General features: G+C 41.8%; 1 protein-coding gene across 1 annotated transcript; it reads left to right on the top strand.

Moving 5' to 3' along the window:
- Positions 1 to 3,580: 3,580 nt before the first annotated feature.
- LOC121543114 (ammonium transporter Rh type B) lies at positions 3,581 to 16,180 on the top strand. Its single transcript, XM_045219093.1, has 10 exons — positions 3,581 to 3,922; positions 10,615 to 10,801; positions 10,966 to 11,116; positions 11,333 to 11,480; positions 11,754 to 11,920; positions 13,343 to 13,480; positions 14,238 to 14,371; positions 14,522 to 14,643; positions 14,866 to 14,939; positions 15,402 to 16,180. The coding sequence occupies exons 1-10, from the start codon at positions 3,736 to 3,738 to the stop codon at positions 15,477 to 15,479; spliced, it is 1,386 nt and encodes a 461-aa protein (XP_045075028.1). The 5' UTR covers positions 3,581 to 3,735; the 3' UTR covers positions 15,480 to 16,180.
- Positions 16,181 to 24,566: the final 8,386 nt, after the last annotated feature.

The following is a 24,566-nucleotide window of genomic DNA, read 5'->3' as shown; positions in this document are numbered from 1 at the left end:
AAGGTTATTAAAGCGTCAGTCATACAACAGTTATACTTAAACCCAAACTGGTTCTCCAGTAGAGTAGTAAGAGTGGCTCCTTTAACCAGATAACAACCTCTCTGTTTCGGTGAATTGAAATGTACATCAGCAGTTTTCATCTTGTTATAGGTCACTGACTGACAGTCACTCAATTAGCCCATATCAGTAAAAAAGATTTTGATTGGTAAATGAGTCAAGTTAGTCTAGCCAGATATCTAAACTTGTAGTAACCACATCCAAATTACCGACCGTGCACGCAGGGCAGGTGCCCAGAAGGGTTCAATTCGAAATGAAGGCAGTCAATTCAGGAAATAAATTTAACCCCCCCCCCAAAAAAAAAAAGAATTACCTCACTAAAATTCAAACCCTGGTTACGGCCCTGGTAATACTGTTATTAGAAGTACCATGTACGTGAAATGTATTAATAATGCGTTTTGAGAATGACACAAATATTAATTTACACAAAGTCTGCTGCCTCAGTTTTGATGATGGCAATTTGCATATACTCCAGAATGTCATAAAGAGTGATCAGATGAATTGCAATTAATTGCAAAGTCCCTCTTTGCCATGAAAATGAACTTAATCCTAAAATAACATTTCCACTGCATTTCAGCCCTGCCACAAAAGGACCAGCTGCCATCATGTCAGTGATTCTCTCGTTAACACAGGTGAGAGTGTTGACGAGGACAAGGCTGGAGATCACTCTGTCATGCTGATTGAGTTAGAATAACAGACTGGAAGCTTTAAAAGGAGGGTGGTGCTTGAAATACAAGGAAACAAGTGCTGTTATCATTGTTTCACATAAAAAGGGCTTCGCAGGCAAGGATATTGCTGCTAGTAAGATTGCACCTAAATCAACCATTTATCGGATCATCAAGAACTTCAAGGAGAGAGGTTCAATTGTTGTGAAGAAGGCGTCAGGGCACCCAAGAAAGTCCAGCAAGCGCCAGGACCGTCTCCTAAAGTTGATTCAGCTGCGGGATCGGGGCACCACCAGTGCAGAGCTTGCTCAGGAATGGCAGCAGGCAGGTGTGAGTGCATCTGCACGCACAGTGAGGCGAAGACTTTTGGAGGATGGCCTGGTGTCAAGAAGGGCAGCAAAGAAGCCACTTCTCTCCAGGAAAAACATCAGGGACAGACTGATATTCTGCAAAAGGTACAGGGATTGGACTGCTGAGGACTGGGGTAAAGTCATTTTCTCTGATGAATCCCCTTTCATATTGTTTGGGGCATCCGGAAAACACCTTGTCCGGAGAAGACAAGGTGAGCGCTACCATCAGTCCTGTGTCATGCCAACAGTAAAGCATCCTGAGACCATTCATGTGTGGGGTTGCTTCTCAGCCAAGGGAGTGGGCTCACTCACAATTTTGCCTAAGAACACAGCCATGAATAAAGAACGGTACCAACACATCCTCCGAGAGCAACTTCTCCCAACCAACCAAGAACAGTTTGGTGAATGCCTTTTCCAACATGATGGAGCACCTTGCCATAAGGCAAAAGTGATAACTAAGTGGCTCGGGGAACAAAACATCGACATTTTGGGTCCATGGCCAGGAAACTCCCCAGACCTTAATCCCATTGAGAACTTGTGGTCGATCCTCAAGAGGCGGGTGGACAAACAAAAACCCACAAATTCGGACAAACTCCAAGCATTGATTATGCAAGAATGGGCTACCATCAGTCAGGATGTGGCCCAGAAGTTAATTGACTGCATGCCAGGGCGGATTGCAGAGGTCTTGAAAAAGAAGGGTCAACACTGCAAATATTGACTCTTTGCATAAACTTAATGTAATTGTCAATAAAAGCCTTTGACACTTATGGAATGCTTGTAATTATACTTCAGTATACCATAGTAACATCTGACAAAAGTATCTCGTAACACTGAAGCCGCAAACTTTGTGAAGACCAATACTTGTGTCATTCTCAAATATGTATGTGTAACAAAATGTAAAAAATGCTATACAAATGTAACAAAGTTACTTTTGTCCTCCGAAGTGGTGGATGGGCCAATAACATTCATAGCTACTGTAAGTTCTACTTGGATTTCGCTGTGCCTTAACTACAGTAGGCCTACAGTATGCCATCAGTCATCATCATTAGTGGAATTCTTAAATTCTTGAATTTTATTTGACCTTCATTGACTGAATTAAATGTGAAATGACCCCAACTCTTCAGACAGTCATACAGGCAGGAAGGTAGGCAGGAAGCTTGACAGACATTCAGGATTCAACTTCATAGATTGGCTTTGACGCCTCTGGTAGGCTTTTAGTTGAGATTCTCTAAACCATAACTGCATTCCTGCTAGGTGCGCTTTTCTAAAGGAGAAAGATAGCGTACATAGTGAGTGATGGCTCCTCCTTACAGGACAAAGATGTGCACAGACCTGCCTCCCTCCCCTCTCACATCCTACTCCCCCAAAACCTGAGTCTCAAATCCCCCCCCCCCACCCATCCCAAACCCGATATCCTACAACCTTTACATTTACATTTACATTTTAGTCATTTAGCAGACGCTCTTATCCAGAGCGACTTACAGGAGCAATTAGGGTTAAGTGCCTTGCTCAAGGGCACATTTACGTCATTTAGCAGACGCTCTTATCCAGAGCGACTACAAATTGGTGCATTCACCCTATAGCCAGTGGGATAACCACTTTACAATTATACTTTTTTTTATTTATTTATTTATTAAAATTTTTTTGGGGGGTGGCTGAGCGGGAACTATGCTTCCGCAGAGGAAGGGGAGCCAGCAGGCCAGAGGTGGATGAACGCAATGCCCTCGTTTGGGTGTAGGGACTGATCAGAGCCTGAAGGTACGGAGGTGCCGTTCCCCTCACTGCTCCATAGGCAAGCACCATGGTCTTGTAACAGATGCGAGCTTCAACTGGAAGCCAGTGGAGTGTGCGGAGGAGGGGGGTGACAAGAGAGAACTTGGGAAGGTTGCGCCTTTCCAGTTGCGCCTGTCCAAACATCTCAACTACAGGCCCTTTTAGCTTTTTAACATTGTGACAGTAAGTAAGGATGAATGGAATGTGTGTGTGTGTGTATATGTGTCTTGGCACATTATCACACATGGTTGCACAAACTATTTTGATCCCAAGATGTTTTGTTTTTATTTTACTTTTTGTCTCACTTTGAGGAGTCAATGGCATAATGGAGAGACACTGCTTACATTCACACAAGCAATATGTTAGATCCTATGTGTGTGCAAGCTTGACTGTCTGTCTGCATGCATCTGTTTGTGTTTTTGAATTCACAGTGGGTCTTGAACCATCAACCTGTTTTTACCGTAGATAAGGTATGAGAAAGCATTTAAAAAACGATTTCAATATGAAGGGTAAACCCATAAAAATTGTTTTTGATGGGTCATTTTCCTTCTCTATCAATCTAGAGGAGTAACTGATCATTTTAAGGAGTCCTAACTCATTCCAGACCACCTTAACAACAGCAATAGTGAAGGGGAGGGGTTGAGGTTTGCTTGTAACCTCTGATTGGAGGCACACAGAAAGGTGGTGGGCATGAACATTTGCAACCGAAACACACTAATTACGTCAGACCAACTCATGTGTCAGCTTGAGTCCTCCTCCCTCCCTGCACTCCCACTCTGTGTTAGTGTATGTTGCTGTGTTCCCCGCTCTGGAGCTGAGTTGGACATCTAACCATTCACCCCTAAGGCCATAGTGCAGAGCCAGGAGAATACCCAGGTAACCCCACAGCCATGACGAACTCAGCGACTAACTTGCGGCTGAAGCTGCCCATGGCCTGCATCATCCTGGAGGTGATCATCATCATCCTCTTCGGCACGCTGGTGAAGTACGACAAAGAGACAGACGCCAAGCAATGGCACATGGAAATTGCCAATGGCTCCTCCAACTACGAAAACGACTTTTACTACCGCTACCCCAGTGAGTGACCGCAGAGAGAGGGGTAGGGTTGGGGTAACGAGACAGGTGGGGTAGTAAACATCCCTAACCACTGATACAGGGTCAGATACATTTTCATCCCTTTAATGGTTATGGTTATGATTAGGTAGTATGGTGATCTGACCCTAAATCTGTGGATAAGGGTAACTATTACCTTGTGAGGGTGGAGAGGATGGGGGATGTGGAGTCCATCTATAGAAATGAAATAATTGTTATTTTCCTTCTTTGTTATGGTTAGTCTATGTGTCTGAGACTTGCATGGTAGCAGAAGCAGATCTGTTTGTTGTTTAGGCAAGTCTTGTGTCGTTCATTGTCATGCCATACATGTTTGTCATGACAATGAACATGACAGAAAAGTTGTCTGAAGCTCAAACGAATCTGACGACTAGATGGGAAATAATGCATTTTCCTTCTGTGTTATGTCGCATGTCTTGCTCCAGTGCTGTGTTTGTACATTGCCTTCCCCCCTGGGGAGTCTAGTCTTCCCCATCATTTTTGGGGGGACGTTATGAACTTACAGTACGGTTGTGTGGAGGAGATGAGGAGGTGGGTGGTGATGGTCATGGGTCATTGAGGTGAGCTGTTTGTGAGGGTTTGTAGAGGGGCAAAACAACTCTATTTTATGTTCTGTGCTCAGTGCTGTAGATCAGCATTCCTACTCTGAGACCCTTTGATACATTGGGCAGAGTGGGGTAAGATGAGCCAAAGGGGTAAGTTGAGCCACCCTTGTTTCTAGGAAACCATACAATTAAAAAGTTGACCCAATATTTAGGAAGAGGTCATCATTTCATGGATTCTGTGAAGGAATAAACTACATGGAAAAGTAGTAAGCAAGTTAGGTCCAAAAAACAGATTTTCACCAAGTCAAATTAATTTAATAATTAGGTTTCATGATGCTTGTATCTAAACCAAAGTAGATAATTTTAAGATTATACATCAGTTGGGGTGTCTATAAGCTTCAACATGAGGTCCTAAGCCTAGCATGAAAGTGCACCCTTGTAGCTGTGTGGGCTAATATAGTCAAAATGTTTGTCCTTCAGTAAGTTGAGCCAATGGCCATGGGGTAAGTTGGGCCAATGCTTGAGCCAATGGCAAGTTGAGCAAATTGAAGTGTTTTCTTCCCAGCCATAATGCAAGGCATTATCGCTGGGATATGAGGTAACAACAGAGCCTGGCCTATGTTAAAAGAGTTTAAAAAGTACAAAGTGTTTGTTAGGTGTTAAGCCTGTGTTAAAAGATGCTTAAAATGATTAAGACAAAACAGCGATTGTGTTTAATTGTGTTTGGGAAATAAAGATAGACATGGTTTTAAAAAGGTAGTGGTAATATTTCATTCAATACAGAAATTTGTAGGTGGCTTAACTTAACCTGTCCCATGGCTCAACACACCCCATACCCGGGGTAAGTTGTGCCAAGGGACCACTTTTTTTGGACAAGCTATGTTTTCAAAACTGTAATGTTTACATTAATTCTGATTATTTCCAGGGATACACAACATCCTGAAATATATGTTAATATATTTGTTATAAAGAATACTATATTTCCCTTGACGGAGGAATGCTGAATGTAAAGAATGTATCAACTTACCCCACTCTCCCCTACAACCCCTGAGCTCCTCAGTGTTCAATGTGAGTTTTCCCTCCTTTGCTTTGACATTTGGCTGCAAGCAGCAAAGCAACACATGGTTAATTTCCTAATTAGAGGAGGGTTTGGTTGCCAAATATTTTTGGGTGAACTTGTTTTACTTTCTGTGACAGTGTACTCCAGTTCACTGATGTATCAAATAAATAATTCTCATAATCGGTTTTATACTTGATATGTTCCGTTTGCTTTGTTTTGTGGTGTACAATATATACACCAACAATCACAACAGTACATTTTGGAGACAGATGGATACCTGAAAACAGACAATGTGCTTAAGTAATTGCATACTGTCTACTGTCTGCGGTCCACTGAAAATAACTGGAAACTAGAAGCTCTTTGTCAAGTGGGAGGAGAGGGAGAGTTAAGTTCCCCAATGTCAATATGGAAACAAATCCGGCATGGGGAGAGATGACTGTCCTTTGATATAACCCTTTAGTTTCTCAGATCTGTCTGTCAATGTTTCTTTGATTAGCGTCAAAACCATCTAACTCATAGGCTACTTTGAACAGCAAGAGGGAAGGAAGTTTGTTTCTGAATAGGTTATAGCATGTCTGTTGTAGTGGGTGTACAATCAGCTGGTATACTTTTTCTCCTCTGAACGTTGCTGTTCCACCTTAACAGATCAGTAATGAAATGCAAAGGAAGACTACTGGGGGGAGGTGGTGGAGGTAATCGGTGTGTGCAATTCTTAGCCGTGTTGAAAGTTCACATGTGTGCAACTGGTCCTACCTGTCACCACACCTTGAGGCTTTCCCAGTATTGTCTCTGTACTACATGTCATGCAGGTGGCTGGGTGCAGGTAAGCCCCAGAAAGAGTATGAGAATGTCTGTTATACAAACATGGGAATGTGTAGTAGGAATGTTTAATTTTCACATTCACCCAATCACTGTCCAATTAGGCCAGAGGGATAGGGGCTTCTGCGTGAGAAAGAAAGGCGCACCGGGGGGAGGAGAGTGAGGGGGAAAAGTTTAGTGAAAGATGGGGAACAGAAGGAGGGAGGGTGAAAAGGAGAGAAAGGGTTAGGAGGGAGAGAGTGATTGTTTTCAGAGAGAAGGAAAAGTTTGCTGTGGCAGTGTGATGTATGTGTTTATTGTCACGCCAGCAAGGCTTGTCATATGGATGACTGAGATACACAGAAAATGAGCTAGGGAGAGCGAGAAAGCAAGAGAAAAAGATTGTATGGCACAAAAAGGTCATTAAGGAACCAAAGTTGAGCTGTGAGCTACTTTGGCTGGTAGCAATGGTTTCCAGTTTTCCCATGGTTTTCCCTTGTTAAGGCCGGGGAGTCATACCCTGGTCAATCACACTGACCGCTGTGGTCAGTGTGGTTGACTAGGCTATTGGAGTCATGGGAAACTTTGGGAGTTGAATTATATGAATCTCTGAGAATTGGATCATGTCCGTTTGACTTTGAATTCAATTAATCTTTGAAGTTGAAGTCTGTGACTCTTTTGAGATTTGAATCAATTGAGCCTTTGAGGGTTGGGCCTTCACCCTTCACTGAAGCAGGTGAAGCTGCTGATGCACATTATGCCAGGCTCACTATTTATGCTCTTGCCTTAAGCTATTGAGTGACTGAGTACACTGACTTTGACACAAAGTAGAAACCTGTTCAAGGTTAGGTACATTTGAAAGAGGAAGCACTAAATGTCCATTAGAAGTAATTATTTCAGATCATCTTTAACCTGTCACCCTCACTGCTGAATGGAAGATCACCTTCAAGAATGAAACACACACACATACACACATACAGTAAGTGCACATCTGACTACTCTCATTGAACATATCCTGTTTGGAACTTCAAACGTTTAAGGTGTAATAAAAGTATACTGCTCTACAGTGTGCGGATTAAAGGGGTCGGGGGTCCCTAATTGAACCATTCTCCTATTTGTTTTAAATATAATTTTGTACTGCTAAAGTGGTACATATTAAACTAAAAGCTTATTCCAAATTAAAGGAACACCACCACCTCTCTGTCATGGTTTAAACCTTTTAATCGCATTCATCTCTCTACTCCGCCTGTCTGCCTCTCCCTCTGTCTTGAGCTTTCGAGCTTTTGCTAGCAAACTTGCAACATTGTATCGACTGGGTCCAACCCTTTAGTGAACTTGCAACATTGTTTCAACTGGGCCTCAATTTTCCCTGCGGATGAGCTCGGGACAGACACAACTGCATTTGCGTCCCCATTTGTCAGCAAGACACATCAATTAATTCAGGCTACAAGAGTGTAGGCTTAATGACAATTGCCAAATGTCATTACACTTTTTGGTGTTTTGTATGAGATGTCTCTTTCCCTTCATCAAATGGCGGGTGCACAGGGCACTGTTTGGATGATGGAATTATTTTGGAGTGGATGCACGTGTGCAAATAGCCTACTTTTTGAAGTGATTTGTTTGACAATAAGTGAAAACATCATCACTGGGTGTGTTCATGCCACATTAAAAGGCAATACATGTTTACTGTTCAAATACATGTCTTTACTATTAGGGCCATAAAAATGTTTGTGCACAAATAGGAAGTCCCGTGAATAAAATTGAGACCCCCAAATGTCACTGTATAATTCTCACTCTGCTGCTCTTTATTGTCTGGGTGTGTATGTAGGTTGACCTCATTGCTATGAGATAAGAGATTTGCTGTTATGTCAACATATTGTAGAAGCCTTTAGAACTATAGCTGCTCCACATGACAAATGTCTAGAAAGCAAATTATATATGATTGAAAGACACAGTCAGAATTAAGAGAACTGTAAATAAGGCATTAGGTTAAAACTGGTCTGTATGTTGCTTCATGAGTGCAGGTAATATATTAAAACAACAATTTTTACAATGTGTTTTGTTTATTTACATCCTCACAGGTGTTGTCCGTGTGTGAGCATGTTACATTTTCTCACCGCTCTGTAGGTGTCAGGAGGTGTCCTTCTAGGGGACACGGGGTATTTGGGCCAGCCTGCCAATGGGGAGTTGGGCAGTGCGAATATCCTCCATGCCAATGATCAGTTGCCAGGCAACGACACCAAGAGATATTGTCCCCACTCCCCAGTGCCATATGGATGAATACGTCCAGTGGGCAGAGGGAGGTGTAGTAGGCTGGTTAACAAGGCTGGATAGCAGGCTGAATTGAGCTATGAGGCACAGGGTAACTTCTCTGTGTCCTTCTATGTAGGCCAACTGAGGCTCCCAAAGCCCCCTGTCCCGCTCAATTTAAATCACAAAATGTTGACTAAAAGGGATTGTTGGTGACCAGAACTTACAATTAGATGAAAGATACTGCTACAGTGGGGGGGAAAAGTATTTAGTCAGCCACCAATTGTGCATGTTCTCCCACTTAAAAAGATGAGAGAGGCCTGTAATTTTCATAATAGGTACACGTCAACTATGACAGACAAATTGATTACAAAAATTCCAGAAAATCACATTGTAGGATTTTTAATGAATTTATTTGCAAATTATGGTGGAAAATAAGTATTTGGTCACCTACAAACAAGCAAGATTTCTGGCTCTCACAGACCTGTAACTTCTTCTTTAAGAGGCTCCTCTGTCCTCCACTCGTTACCTGTATTAATGGCACCTGTTTGAACTTGTTATCAGTATAAAAGACACCTGTCCACAACCTCAAACAGTCACACTCCAAACTCCACTATGGCCAAGACCAAAGAGCTGTCAAAGGACACCAGAAACAAAATTGTAGACCTGCACCAGGCTGGGAAGACTGAATCTGCAATAGGTAAGCAGCTTGGTTTGAAGAAATCAACTGTGGGAGCAATTATTAGGAAATGGAAGACATACAAGAACACTGATAATCTCCCTCGATCTGGGGCTCCACGCAAGATCTCACCCCGTGGGGTCAAAATGATCACAAGAACGGTGAGCAAAAATCCCAGAACCACACGGGGGGACCTAGTGAATGACCTGCAGAGAGCTGGGACCAAAGTAACAAAGCCTACCATCAGTAACACACTACGCCGCCAGGGACTCAAATCCTGCAGTGCCAGACGTGTCCCCCTGCTTAAGCCAGTACATGTCCAGCCCGTCTGAAGTTTGCTAGAGTGCATTTGGATGATCCAGAAGAGGATTGGGAGAATGTCATATGGTCAGATGAAACCAAAATATAACTTTTTGGTAAAAACTCAACTCGATCGTGTTTGGAGGACAAAGAATGCTGAGTTGCATCCAAAGAACACCATACCTACTGTGAAGCATGGGGGGTGGAAACATCATGCTTTGGGGCTGTTTTTTCTGCAAAGGGACCAGGAAGACTGATCCTGTAAAGGAAAGAATGAATGGGGCCATGTATCGTGAGATTTTGAGTGAAAACCTCCTTCCATCAGCAAGGGCATTGAAGATGAAACGTGGCTGGGTCTTTCAGCATGACAATGATCCCAAACACACCGCCCGGGCAACGAAGGAGTGGCTTCGTAAGAAGCATTTCAAGGTCCTGGAGTGGCATAGCCAGTCTCCAGATCTCAACCCCATAGAAAATCTTTGGAGGGAGTTGAAAGTCTGTGTTGCCCAGCGACAGCCCCAAAACATCACTGCTCTAGAGGAGATCTGCATGGAGGAATGGGCCAAAATACCAGCAACAGTGTGTGAAAACCTTGTGAAGACTTACAGAAAACGTTTGACCTGTGTCATTGCCAACAAAGGGTATATAACAAAGTATTGAGAAACTTTTGTTATTGACCAAATACTTATTTTCCACCATAATTTTCAAATAAATTCATAAAAATCCTACAATGTGATTTTCTGGAGAAAAAAAATTCTCATTTTGTCTGTCATAGTTGACGTGTACCTATGATGAAAATTACAGGCCTCTCTCATCTTTTTAAGTGGGAGAACTTGCACAATTGGTGGCTGACTAAATAAATTTTTCCCCCACTGTATACTACTGTCATAAGACAGTCTTTCTCACCAAACCATAAGAAGGGGATTGTTAAAATGTTTGCAAGACTGACCACACAGGCACTTGAATAGTGACAATGTGCATCCAACGCAATAAAATAATCTGTACTGTGTTCTCCTCCTTTGTTCAGGCTTTCAGGATGTGCACGTGATGATCTTCATTGGCTTTGGTTTCCTCATGACGTTCCTGCAACGTTACGGCTTTAGCAGTGTGGGCTTCAACTTCCTCATTGCGGCCTTCGCTCTGCAGTGGGCCACTCTCATGCAGGGCTTTGTCCACGGCATGCACGGGGGCAAGATCCACATTGGAATAGAGAAGTACGGCTCATGCACACACTAACCTACATTTCATACTAAAATAAACACAACACACCAGCAGATACATGTGATGTGTATACATGTCATATCATACGGGTGTAAGTGTATACTGTAGTGTATCCCATAATAAACCCTATCATTAAGAGTGTTTCTCCCTCCTGCAGTATGATCAACGCTGACTTCTGCACGGGCTCAGTGCTTATCTCGTTCGGGGCGGTCCTGGGGAAGACCAGTCCAGTCCAGCTGCTGGTCATGTCTGTGATTGAAGTCACCCTGTTCGCAATCAATGAGTTCATTGTGCTTTCTGTTCTGGGGGTGAGTGTGTGTGTGTGTTTAGGTGTACCATTAAACGTACAATTCATGTCTTGCAGCCTTAAGGCTTATATGTGTGTATACAAACCTACACTAAAACTGTTTTTTTTAACGTACTATTATGCTTACTCTCCTATTAGGCTTTCTCATCACTCTTGCATAATATACTTTTAGACTAAGCTTTTTACACCCCTTAAATTAGATCATGTTCACCTTTAGGCCAAGGATGCTGGTGGCTCCATGACCATCCACACCTTTGGAGCTTACTTTGGCCTGATGGTGGCTCGTGTTCTCTACCGCCCCAACCTGGACAAGAGCAAACACAAGAACTGCTCTGTCTACCACTCTGACCTCTTTGCCATGATTGGTAAGAATACCTCCTGCTCATCGTAAGCAGGAAGCCCGTACATTAGATACAAATAGCTACCATCAACAAGTCGGACAACTTAACCTTCATTTTCTGAAGACGCCAGTTATGTTTTGACTATGCATGCCAATGCCAATGTATGGGAATCTGTGTCATAATTAAGAGTACAGTACATCCACCTCCCCAGGAAAAAACCTTACCTGTAAGCTTGCTAAACTAAAGGACTATATTACATACCAGTATGCTAATACTTATTTTTCCCTGCCTGCACAGGCACCATCTACCTGTGGATGTTCTGGCCAAGCTTCAACTCTGCTGTGACGGCCCACGGAGACGACCAGCACCGCACGGCTATGAACACCTACTATTCCCTGGCTGCCTGCACCCTAGCCACGTATGGCCTGTCTGCCGTTGTGGCCCATGATGGCAAGCTCGATATGGTGAGGGGGCTAGTACGGTAGGGGGGACTTAAGAGGAAAAGCAGGTCCCTAAAAGTACTCTAGGGCTAGACAGGCGATGTGGACTTGGGGGGACATAGTAGGGAGAAGTAGGATTCTACAGGGACTATGCAGTGGAAATGAGGGGCTTAAAGTGGTCTTCCCAGATAATTTCAAGTGGGAGTTATGGACTAGACATGGTAGGGGAAGGAAGATTTCTCCCAGTGTTTGTTGTCAAAACAATCTGGTTCAACTGTATTTTGCGTCATAGGCCTACTAGATATACAGTAGCCCTATTAGATGTTATACATGTAAGTAAATATTTGGAATGAAACATGACTCCTTTGGGATTAAATCTTGATTGGCAAATTGAATCATCATACAGGATGTTTGCATATCCAGACAGGTATTTCAACTCTTGTCTACAGATGTAGTTAGGTGTGCTTGCTGAAAGCAAAGCACAACTGTAGATTTCTTACATACTTATATTATTATTATTATTATATTTATTCCACTCGCTCTAGCGCTTAAATGATTTAAGCTATTAACATGAAACCATCTTCCAAATGTGCAGACTGCACCAAATTAGATTGCTTGAAAAAATTGTTTTAATAGCAATGAACTCATCAACAGTAACTCTTGAACCGTTCAAGCTAGAGACACCAAACCAACTTTCACATGTTCAGGCTATCCTACCAATCAATCAATCTTTTAATCTACCCACTTTTTCAACTATAACCAGTCACTACCATTACTACTGCAGTCACTACCACTTCTATAACTTATTTCAAAACCATAAATACTTTCAAACAAGCTAGCAAGCCCACATTTCCTTCCGAAAATTGACTTTTCTAGTTTAGATTTGATTTATCTATTCTAAACTATCAAACTATGAATCATCAAACTTTCTCACAAGATACGATTTAAGAATTAAGAATGCCTAGATTGGAAACCATCCCAAAAAATGCATGCTTAAGCATCACACCATAGTTACGATCTAACTTTTAGAGTATACAGTCATGTGAGCCAGACAATATATATCTAGTTGCTATGTCCCTTGAGTACATAGCTGTCATCTGCATCTCATGCTGCAATCAAGAAGGTGCATTCCTGTCTTGATGGAAATCAATCTGAAGTTGTCTTTTCTATACAATGGAGGGAGTGTTGGAGTCAGTGAACATACCACATGACCTGATGATAGTAGTACCGTTCAAATCAGCTGAGATTATCTCACAGTTGGTGAAAGGGTAGTGTGTCAGCAGCATATCATAAAATCTGTCTATAATCTAACTCTACACACTCGCACACCCCCACTTTGCATAATGGCGATAGCAAATAGATAATTAAAATAAAGGTATGAATGGACTCTGACAATCAACCATTTTGAACACCATTTTAAAAACGTTGTCTCTCTCCTCTCTTTAGGTGCACATCCAGAACGCTGCACTTGCCGGCGGGGTTGCCGTGGGAACTGCTGGTGAAATGATGCTCACTCCTTTCGGCTCCATGATTGTGGGCTTCCTGGCTGGAACCGTCTCTGTGCTGGGCTTCAAGTTCCTCTCGGTAAGGCCAACCTCCCATTGGTAAGACAGGATATAGGACAGAAGTGTATGGAAATGAAAATGTATTATGCTCCTGAGACCCAGCAATAAAACATATCTGTAATTAAAAATACAACATTTCTTGGGGTGATAAAAAACTTAAACAATTACAAAATATAGGTTTATTTATTTTATATTGTACGTGCACTGTAGTGGACTTAATAAATCATTTGATAGTAAATATTAAAAATGTAACATTACAGTAAATGGGTACAGTAGGTAACAAAACTACAGAGGACATAAATAAGCTCTTATTTAGCTCTTATTCAATGTGAAAAATGATTGCACTGCTCTGAAAACTCACCAAACTATTCCTGAGATATTTACTTACTAAAAGCAATTGAATATTAAACTCACAAAAAATGATAATTACACAATTACACACACTTACCTTCCTTTTTACCATAAAATGTGCTAATTGTGTTGGCAGCCATTTTGACAAACCTAGAAGAGAAAGTTATCCAGGTCACACTCCCACATGTGATATCATTGAAAAGCCCCGAATGTCCTTTCAAGGGGTCTCAGGAGGATATGACCATTTATGATGCCAACAGAACAAGAGAATCTATTTACAACATAAACAGTCATGTTGAGAAACACATCCACTTATGTGTAAATGGCACCTTTTGAAGGACATACGGGTGCTAGGGTGCATACACATCACACACACAAACACCCGCACTCATGCCACTGCCAACATTCCACCCCTGTCCCCTCAGCCTATCCTGGAAAAAAAGCTGAAGATACAGGACACGTGTGGCGTCCACAACCTGCATGGCATGCCTGGAGTCCTGGGAGCCATCGTTGGAGCAGTTACTGCTGCTCTGGCAACCAAGGATGTCTATGGAGATGGGTTAGTCTGCCTTTTTTTTGACAAGTTGGAAAAGTGTGCCCTCTGCTGGTGTTATGGTGAAGCTCCCCCTATTGCGCAACAGACAGGCGCCATCAAAGCGTGCATTCATACAACAGTTGTATTCAACACTCCCTGCTCTCTGTGTTGCAGGATGGCTGATGTGTTCCCTGACATCCACTCTGGGGATGTGGAGGCCTCGTCCCAGGGCGGACGACAGGCCATCTCCCTGGCTGTGACCCTGGGCATCGCCCTCCTGGGCGGTCTTATCACCGGTACGTAGAGGGACTAGCTAGAGGATAGGGGGGATTTAAATATTACCAGTTTACAGAATGTTGTAAGCACACACAGTCATTATCTTGACTTGAGTTTGTTTCGCAAATGCATGGTGATATTATATCTATGCTCTTTTGTTCCTGTATATAGGCCTATGCCTTGTGTCTGTGTGTAATTGTATCATGTCCTTGTCATGTAATTTATATGTCCTTGTCTTGTAGGTTTTATTCTGAAGCTGCCTATCTATGGTGCTCCTCCTGACACCATCTGCTTTGAGGATGGCATCTACTGGGAGGTAAGTTTAGCTACTACACCCAGTCACTTTGTATGGATGAATGAACACACAGGACTCACATTTGTACATAATGTTTGTGTGACAGTGCAGTGCCATTCAGGCCCATGAAGGGTTAAAGATTGTCAGCGATGGCATACAGTTGGGCCCCAATGTTGTGCAATGTGATATGTGGCCACAAGGTGTCATGCTTGCATTTGGTTACTGAACTCCAATGGCTGCATGTCATGTCAGAACATCAGGTGGTGCCATTTCACATGGTCAATGCATGTATAATCAGTAATTGACGATTCTCTTGATAAAAACATATATATAAAGATTTAGGAATGTGTTGAAATTAGCTAGGCAATAGGCATACTTGCATTTTTATGACTAGATGATAAGGTGAAAAAAAGGTTAAAATCCATTTTACTCCCTCTCTCTCTCTCTCTCTCTCTCTCTCTCTCTCTCTCTCTCTCCTCTCAGCTGCCTGGTGAGGAGGGCTCACATGAGGAGTTGACCACTGTTAGGACACTGGATGAGGCAGAAAAGCTCAACGCATAAACACACACACACATACACACACATGAGATCCACACATAGTAGATTGTACAACCAGGATGTGGCAGCACATGGTGCTTGTGTATGTCTGCCGTTTTTTTTATGTGCCAATGACCATATCTGGGTCACTAGTATGGTTGTAGTGTGTGTTCAAACACTCCAGACCATCAGTAGAAGTGCCTTTCACTCTCAGAAGAAAAAAATCTCAAGGTAGCCCTTAATGTGTTTACACCAGACAGAAGCATGCTATCCTCCGAGCAGCATGGGCCATGGACAGCCCATTGCAATATACCTCCTACCAGCTGCCTTATGTTATGGTCCTAGATGACGTTATGAAGCTACAGTATATGACAGAGCTGTAGACTTGAATCATGGTCTGGGAATTTGGATTTGACTAGTGAAATCTGTTTGATGATGCAAAAACAATGGATGAAGCTACTTTTTAATTGAGTGTTTTTGAGATTGTTTTGTCTTCTCCCCCCTTCTGCCCTCTTTTAAGAGATGTTACATGCACCAATGTTAAGGTAATTACACTTTTAAACATTTTTAATCATTCGATTGACTAAGGGAAAGACAAATATGCAGTAGGCCTATGTGTTGTGAATTCTATATTAAAACCAAAGAAAATTGTACCTCGCATGTAATTAAGTACATCCCTAAAAATGAAAAGTATTCCAGAATAAAACTGCATAGATAGAGTTAAAGTAGAGTTTTGACGATTTAATATTCGCTCTGGGTCGGGATTCTCCTTTTCTTCTGTTTGTATACTATGCAATGTATTGGGTAGAGTAGAATTGCTATTGTTCAGTTATGTACAGTTGTGTATTGTACAGAAATGTTTAGACAAACATAAAATGTGATATAATTGAGTCGACTAGCTTCACCACTACAGACAATATAATAATAATAATAATAATAATAATAATAATAATAATATGCCATTTAGCAGACGCTTTTATCCAAAGCGACTTACAGTCATGTGTGCATACATTTTTACATATGGGTGGTCCCGGGGATCGAACCCACTACCCTGGCGTTACAAGCGCCATGCTCTACCAATTGAGCTACAGAGGAAGTGTTAAGTAAAAAATAAAATAAAAAATACAAAGAAATAACAACTAATTAAAGAGCAGCAGTAAAATAACAGTAGAGAGGCTATATACAGGGGGTACCGGTACAGAGTCAATGTGAAATAACAGTAGCAAGGCTATATACAGGGGGTACCGGTACAGAGTCAATGTGAAATAACAGTAGCGAGGCTATATACAGGGGGTACCAGTTCAGAGTCAATGTGCAATAACAGTAGGGAGGCTAAATACAGGGGGCAAACCATGATTAACACTTTCTGGGATCAAACAGCCTAGGGAAGCTGGTGTCTTCAGCTGTGTTTAGACAGGCATCCCAATTCTGATATGTTTTTGACCAATCCGATCAGCTGAAAAAGAGCTGTTGTGAAAAGATCTGATTCGCCAAAAGCCCAACTAGTGGAAAAAAATATCAGAATTGGCCTGCCTATGTAAACGCATCCTTTAACATGCGTTGTAGATAGCACCCGGAGCCAGTTCATGTTCGTGCGAGAAAAATAAAAGGTTCCTGAATTAACAATTAGGGGTTCCTCCGATTGCATCATCGGCAGGAACTCCTAAAGGTGCCTCCTATGGCGAAAATATACAGGTTAGGACAATGTAATAATTGCATGCGGAAGCGTTCGAAAATAGTGTCCCGAAATAACAATGTAGTCACGTGCTAATCCTGAAGCATCGGCAACAGTCCAATGAATTTGTTTGTGCCTCGCATACTCCCTTAAAAGACCTAAGCTTGAAAAACTAGAAAAAATCGGCAATATTACTGTTTGTCCCTCTTGAGCAGCAAGTAGACTTCCTCAAAAAGTCCATCCAAATTAAAGATGCACTATGCAGAAATCGCTCCGCCATTTCCTGGTTGCTAAAATTCTAATAGTTCGCCGAATTTCAGTTTGTGACAAAACAAGCAGTCATTGTGTAGAGAATCATTGTACCATCTAAACAGCTGTGAAATATATTTTACATAACCAAACATATTGTATATTCAGCTATTTGAAGCTGGTGTACAAAACCGAAAGTAAAAGCTGCAAAAATGAAATTTCAGAACGGGAAGCATAGAAATAGCAGACTTGCTTTCAACCGGAACTTACTTTTCTATTTGAATTAGGTAGGGTCACCCAAAAGGTTACATTTTGTAGCTTTAAAATAAGATGACTCCAGGGGTGGCCCACCTGCGATTGGTCAATTTTTAAAAACTATAATATAAATATAAATATATTTTTAAGTATATATATATATATATATATATATATATATATATATATATATATATATATATATATATATATATATATCATTCATTAGTTATTCTTTAAATGCTCATAAAAGTGTGGTAAATGTGTACAGTTTAAAAAATAAGCCTTTCAGTTACTCCTCTGCCCCTCAGTGACTGCCAGCAGCAGCAGCTCTGTGGGCGCATAGGCCATGCGAACACTGCTTGGATTGTTTTGCCAGCTATTTTCTATGAGGTAGAACTGCCCCAATGAAATCGCAGCATTTCATAGCATAAATTATAACAGCACAAAGTGAATGGACCATCCTGGGGCGCTCAAATGTGAGTCCGTTCAGTCAGAACCTGTGAGTCTGCTCTAGTCTCCATCCCAATGAGTCTCTGATGCCAGACGGCTTACTTCCGCATGTAAGACTAGATCAGCTCTATCAGGTACAGATGACGCTAAAGCAAAAAGCAAGTTGTAAATAAATAATCATAACAGTCATGTGAGCCTGGGACCTGATAAACTACAGTGGGGAAAAAAAGTTTTTAGTCAGCCACCAATTGTGCAAGTTCTCCCACTTAAAAAGATGAGAGAGGCCTGTAATTTTCATCATAGGTACACGTCAACTATGACAGACAAAATTAGAAAAGAAAATCCAGAAAATCACATTGTAGGATTTTTAATGAATTTATTTGCAAATTATGGTGGAAAATAAGTATTTGGTCAATAACAAAAGTTTCTCAATACTTTGTGATATACCCTTTGTTGGCAATGACACAGGTCAAACGTTTTCTGTAAGTCTTCACAAGGTTTTCACACACTGTTGCTGGTATTTTGGCCCATTCCTCCATGCAGATCTCCTCTAGAGCAGTGATGTTTTGGGGCTGTCGCTGGTCAACACGGACTTTCAACTCCCTCCAAAGATTTTCTATGGGGTTGAGATCTGGAGACTGGCTAGGCCACTCCAGGACCTTGAAATGCTTCTTACGAAGCCACTCCTTCGTTGCCCGGGCGGTGTGTTTGGGATCATTGTCATGCTGAAAGACCCAGCCACATTTAATCTTCAATGCCGTTGCTGATGGAAGGAGGTTTTCACTCAAAATCTCACGATACATGGCCCCATTCATTCTTTCCTTTACACGGATCAGTCGTCCTGGTCCCTTTGCAGAAAAACAGCCCCAAAGCATGATGTTTCCACCCCCATGCTTCACAGTAGGTATGGTGTTCTTTGGATGCAACTCAGCATTCTTTGTCCTCCAAACACGACGAGTTTAGTTTTTACCAAAAAGTTATATTTTGGTTTCATCTGACCATATGACATTCTCCCAATCCTCTTCTGGATCATCCAAATGCACTCTAGCAAACTTCAGACGGGCCTGGACATGTACTGGCTTAAGCAGGGGGACACGTCTTGCACTGCAGGATTTGAGTCCCTGGCGGCGTAGTGTGTTACTGATGGTAGGCTTTGTTACTTTGGTCCCAGCTCTCTGCAGGACATTCACTAGGTCCCCCCGTGTGGTTCTGGGGATTTTTGCTCACCGTTCTTGTGATCATTTTGACCCCACGGGGTGAGATCTTGCGTGGAGCCCCAGATCGAGGGAGATTATCAGTGGTCTTGTATGTCTTCCATTTCCTAATAATTGCTCCCACAGTTGATTTCTTCAAACCAAGCTGCTTACCTATTGCAGATTCAGTCTTCCCTGCCTGGTGCAGGTCTACAATTTTGTTTCTGGTGTCCTTTGACAGCTCTTTTGGTCTTGGCCATAGTGGAGTTTGGAGTGTGACTGTTTGAGGTTGTGGACAGGTGTCTTTTATACTGATAACAAGTTCAAACAGGTGCCATTAATACAGGTAACGAGTGGAGGACAGAGGAGCCTCTTAAAGAAGAAGTTACAGGTCTGTGAGAGCCAGAAATCTTGCTTGTTTGTAGGTGACCAAATACTTATTTTCCACCATAATTTGCAAATAAATTCATTAAAAATCCTACAATGTGATTTTCTGGATTTTTTTTTCTCATTTTGTCTGTCATAGTTGACGTGTACCTATGATGAAAATTACAGGCCTCTCTCATCTTTTTTAGTGGGAGAATTTGCACAATTGGTGGCTGACTAAATACTTATTTTCCCCACTGTACATCCAACGAGTCGAAGAACAGAGGCAGAGTGATACGCTAGCTAGAATGTTTTGGCATGTATTTGCACATTTCCATTAGGGGAACGCCTACTCTGTGAAGTGCGCGTGTACAGTAACTAAATTCGCCCTTGTACTCCTTCAAAACAATGCCATTTTTTGGAAACTTTGGCAATGTAAAGTCTACAAAACGTAGTCCACTCTGTTCGTAACAGCTTCTAGTTTTGGGAACAGAAAACTGTATTGAGATCAAATCTTTCAGAGATGAGAACATTTGCAGAATGTCGGCCAAAATCCATCTTGTTCCATCTTCTCTCACTGCCGGCCACTGGGCTTCCTCTCACCACCATATGTGGTAGTGAGTGGAAACGCAAGCGGATGCTTCACATTTATACATCCGGTGAAATATCCGTCTCATTGTTTTATCTATGCTAAAACATTTTCATCGCAGATCTAGTAGGACAGAAAAAAACCATGGCCAATTTTTTTCCCCCATGTTGTACATCAAGTTCTGTAGGTGACAGGGCGACATGTTGTGTGGACTAAAACAGCATAAAACCGGATGCATCACAAAGCATAATCAAATTAATTAGCCAGTTACAGTAATTCTGAGAAACATTGAGAAATAGTTAGGTAAATTATTTGGGTCAAATTACCCAGTTATCTACCTTTGATAAGCAGCTAGCTAGCTACCTATAGCTAGCTGGTAGCATGCTAGCTAATTAGCTCCCATGCCAATTTCAAGTCTTTCTAAACTAATATCTGACTAACTCGGAAATATGAAGTTATTTCAGAATGAAAGGCCGGCGCATCATGCTTTGTGACATTATGTTAGCTAGCTATCCCCAGTAAGATCATGTGTTTTCACTTACTGCATCTGCATGCTTGTTGCGTTCACCCTGGTTTCCACTAGTTACCACAGCCACAAAGTCAAAATTGGCTATATCGTTCATTAAAAAAAATGTATATAAGGTTAGCTGTGTGGTTAATGTTAGGGTCAAGGTTAGGTTCAAAATCAAATTTTAAGTAGATACATTGTAGAAATAGGTGGGCTTTATGATTTTCTAGCTGTGGTAACTAGTGACGACCGTTCACCCTAGACTGCTTGTTCTAAATAGTATAATCTGTTCAAAACAGTGGCAGCATGTGCAGCAGTGGTCACTCGATTTTTGACATGCAAAAGTGAAATAGGTGTATTTATGCTGTTGTTCAAATGCAGAGATCATTTTCCTTTACAGGCATGCTACAGGGGGGAAATGACAACACGCATTTAGAATTTGCTAGAATTATGAACAACACTAAACACTCCCACAAATAATAACCAGGGGAAAAGTCCCAAAGGAGAATGTACAACCCTGAGGACTCTATTAACTAATGTTGCTTCTTTAGATTGGGGTCGAGGGGATCTGACATCAGTAGAGAGCCATAGGATGCCACAGCTGGCTATGACCCCTATCCTCCAAAGGGCCCTGAGGGTCTCAATATCGTACCCACAGCCTGGTAGCCAATGGTCAGAGGCCATGATAATCTTACCCCAATATCCTCACTCTGTCCAAATGCCTGCAATTAAAATGTAGGCCTATTATTGTACTTTTATTGTAATATATGTATTAATATTAAAACGTCCAAGTTTGTTTCTCTTAGCTGTATTTTCCCTCTAAATGTGTATTAATTATCATATTTTAAGCTCTCCATAATCCATCAGTTTAAATTATATTGATCCAGATTTTGAGTGGCATAATCATTACAAATCATATCTGCATTGGCAATTGACTGTGATCCTTTGAATGAGGCCTTTGACGCAATGTCATCAAACTTGATTAGCATGTGCATATGCAATAATTTTTCCAAAGGTATTACTAACCATGTTTCTAGAAACCGTGGAAAATGAAATAGTTAGGCTACCATAATCATAATCATCATAATTACTTTCTACATTTTAATCTGCCCAATAAAGCTCAATTAAGTACTTCAGCATTTGCGCCTATTCAGTAAACAGCTGTCCACCTGTCCCCTCCTTCCTGGGAAAAGACCATGGTGCCTGTTTATGTCGAGGTACCCTCACCAAATATGGGGCTACATGGGCAGAATTAGGGACACTGCTCCTGAACCAAAGCCCCAACCGCCAAGTGGGCTGTATGTCACAGTCAGGGTATGTATTTCCCAGCGGACAAATAAATCATGCAGTTGGTAGAGTGTCCAATCAAAAACGCATCTTTTGACCAATTAGTAAAATAATATATTAATTGTGTATGTAATCCTCAAAGAAAACCAATAGTCCAAACCTCATGTCTCCATCATAATCAGTTCAGAAGTTATTTGAGTTTTTACTAGGGCTGGGAAGATACCAGAATCGCGATACTCAAACAAAACATAAAGTGGATTTAACTTCAACTCAAAATGTAAAATCCTCAAAAGTTATGAAAACCTGCACCGCTATGCCAACATAGCTCGGTCTTATTATTGGATGTATTAGGTTACGAAATCTGACTTTTTGGATATAATGCTAATGATATGGTAAAGACCCCACTGAACAATTCTGAATATTAATAATCATATTTGTCTTGGTAAAATGTGTTTTATAACATAAGGAAGTGAAATGTTATTGCCAAACACCTTTTCACCCACTCTGGGCAGAGTAGGTATAGACACCTTACTTACTATTTAAAATATTATTTGAATATCTTAATATTTTTCTCTCTTTAAAAAAAGCAACTTCTTACAGTGTGTATGGTTCCCTTCACCTACAATGAGAATAGAGGTGAATCCCTTTGCCGATGAGAGACACATCCAGCTCTTCCTGGATGGAGAAGAGCTACTAACTGATGAGCTGGAGGGCATCTCCATGGAATGTTTTTCAAGATTGATCATTAGCAAGATTTCAGCCATTCAAGCTTTATCAGAACCAGCTGGACGGTAGTGCCAAAGACAGCAGTAAGTCTAGTGTTGGACTTGGGCAGAAATTCACCGGAGCTGAGTACCGGCACCACCATTTCTTTTACAGCTTGAGTTCCTGCACCTCTTATAGAATCATCCAAAGTATTGTGGAGTTCTTGCACCTAAATATAAACAGTACCTGCACACAAAATTAGTACCGGCACCTATTTCAGTCTAAGTCAAGCACTGAGTAAGTCTTCATAAGCCTGGTGGCCTATAGAAGGAGTGAGCTGCTGTGTGTTTGATGCTGATAGACTGTATAGGTTTAGATGGGGGGAGAAGAGGTTTGGCCACTTGAATGAAGGGGAAATTCCCTTGGTGCTCTAGGAGTACTTACAGTAATTCACTTGAATTTCCTCCTGGAAAAGGGCTAGCAGTGTGAATGGGAACTCAACAAAAGTAGATTCAGTTTTCATTTCTGTCCCACCACATAACTCATTGTTTAATTCAGAGATTTAGAGTGTTTAATTCAGAGATTTAGAATGATTAATTAAGAGATTCAGAGTGTTTTATTCAGAGATTTAGTGTTTAATTCAGAGATTCAGAGTGTTTAATTCAGAGATTCAGAGTGTTTAATAGTCACATGTACAGGGTTGCAGGTGTGATTGCAGGGTACAGTGGAAATCTTACATGCTGACCACAATGCTCGTGTTATGTGCACAGCGTTGCAAAATAAATGTACACATACAAGTTATTCAATAATTTCTTCCAAACTGCATGCGCTCGTCATTGAGCGTCTGCGTAGCCAGGCACTAAAATAGAACTTGGTTCTATTTTTGACGCATGACGCGCTGGAAGTCCCGCCTCTCCAATCTCCTGATTGGTTTTTAGGAGCATATATCCACGTGGGTGATTGAAAGATGAACTGAGGTCCACACTCCAGTCCAGTTGGTGGTGGAAATGGACCTTAAGGTTATAAAGTCCACAGAAGAAGACGAAGAAGAAGAAGGAGGAGGAGAGATTACTAGAAACTGACTAGGTTTCCCCTTTTATCTGTGGATTAATTGACGGAGTAGAGAACACACAATTTTGTGTCACTCAAAATGGGTAAAAATTCTACCCAGGACAAATTACAGTAGCTAGCAACAGCAAGGTAGCTAGCTAAATGGCCATGAATGTGTCATGTGTTTCGACCTGTCCCCAAATTAATATAGTTGGTTCAGAGTTTGTTTTGATATTTCAACCTGCGTGTCCTCATCATGTCTGGTGGGATGGACGCACGCTCGTGCCCGGTCTAGTCAGCATGTTAGGCTTCGAGCTCCAACATGAAGGACTAAGTGAAATAAAAGAATGAAAGCAGGCCGAATTTCTTCAGCATCCTGAGGTTGAAGAGTCGCTGTCGTGCCTTCTTCACTACGGTGTCCATGTGGTTAGACCATTTCAGCTTCTCTGAGATGTGTACGCTGAGGAATTTAAAGTTATTGACTGCCTCCACGGCGGCCCCGTTGATGAGGATGGGGGCGTGTCCAGCCTGGTTCCTCCTGAAGTCCACAATCAGCTCCTTTGTTTTGCTAACGTTGAGGGAGAGGTTGTTTACCTGGCACCATGCAGGCAGAGTGCCTACCTCCTCCCTGTAGGCTGTCTCGTCATTGTTGGTAATCAGGCCTACTGCTGTCGTGTTGTCAGCGAACTTGATGATGGAGTTGGAACTGTGTGAGGCCACGCATTCGTGGGTATACAGGGAATACAGGAGGGGACTGAGGACGCACCCTTGTTGGGCCCCT

This window comes from Coregonus clupeaformis, unplaced genomic scaffold (genome assembly GCF_020615455.1).
Source record: "Coregonus clupeaformis isolate EN_2021a unplaced genomic scaffold, ASM2061545v1 scaf2038, whole genome shotgun sequence".
NCBI classification, from domain to species: Eukaryota; Metazoa; Chordata; class Actinopteri; order Salmoniformes; family Salmonidae; genus Coregonus; species Coregonus clupeaformis.
This window is presented reverse-complemented; position numbering and strand designations above follow the sequence as displayed.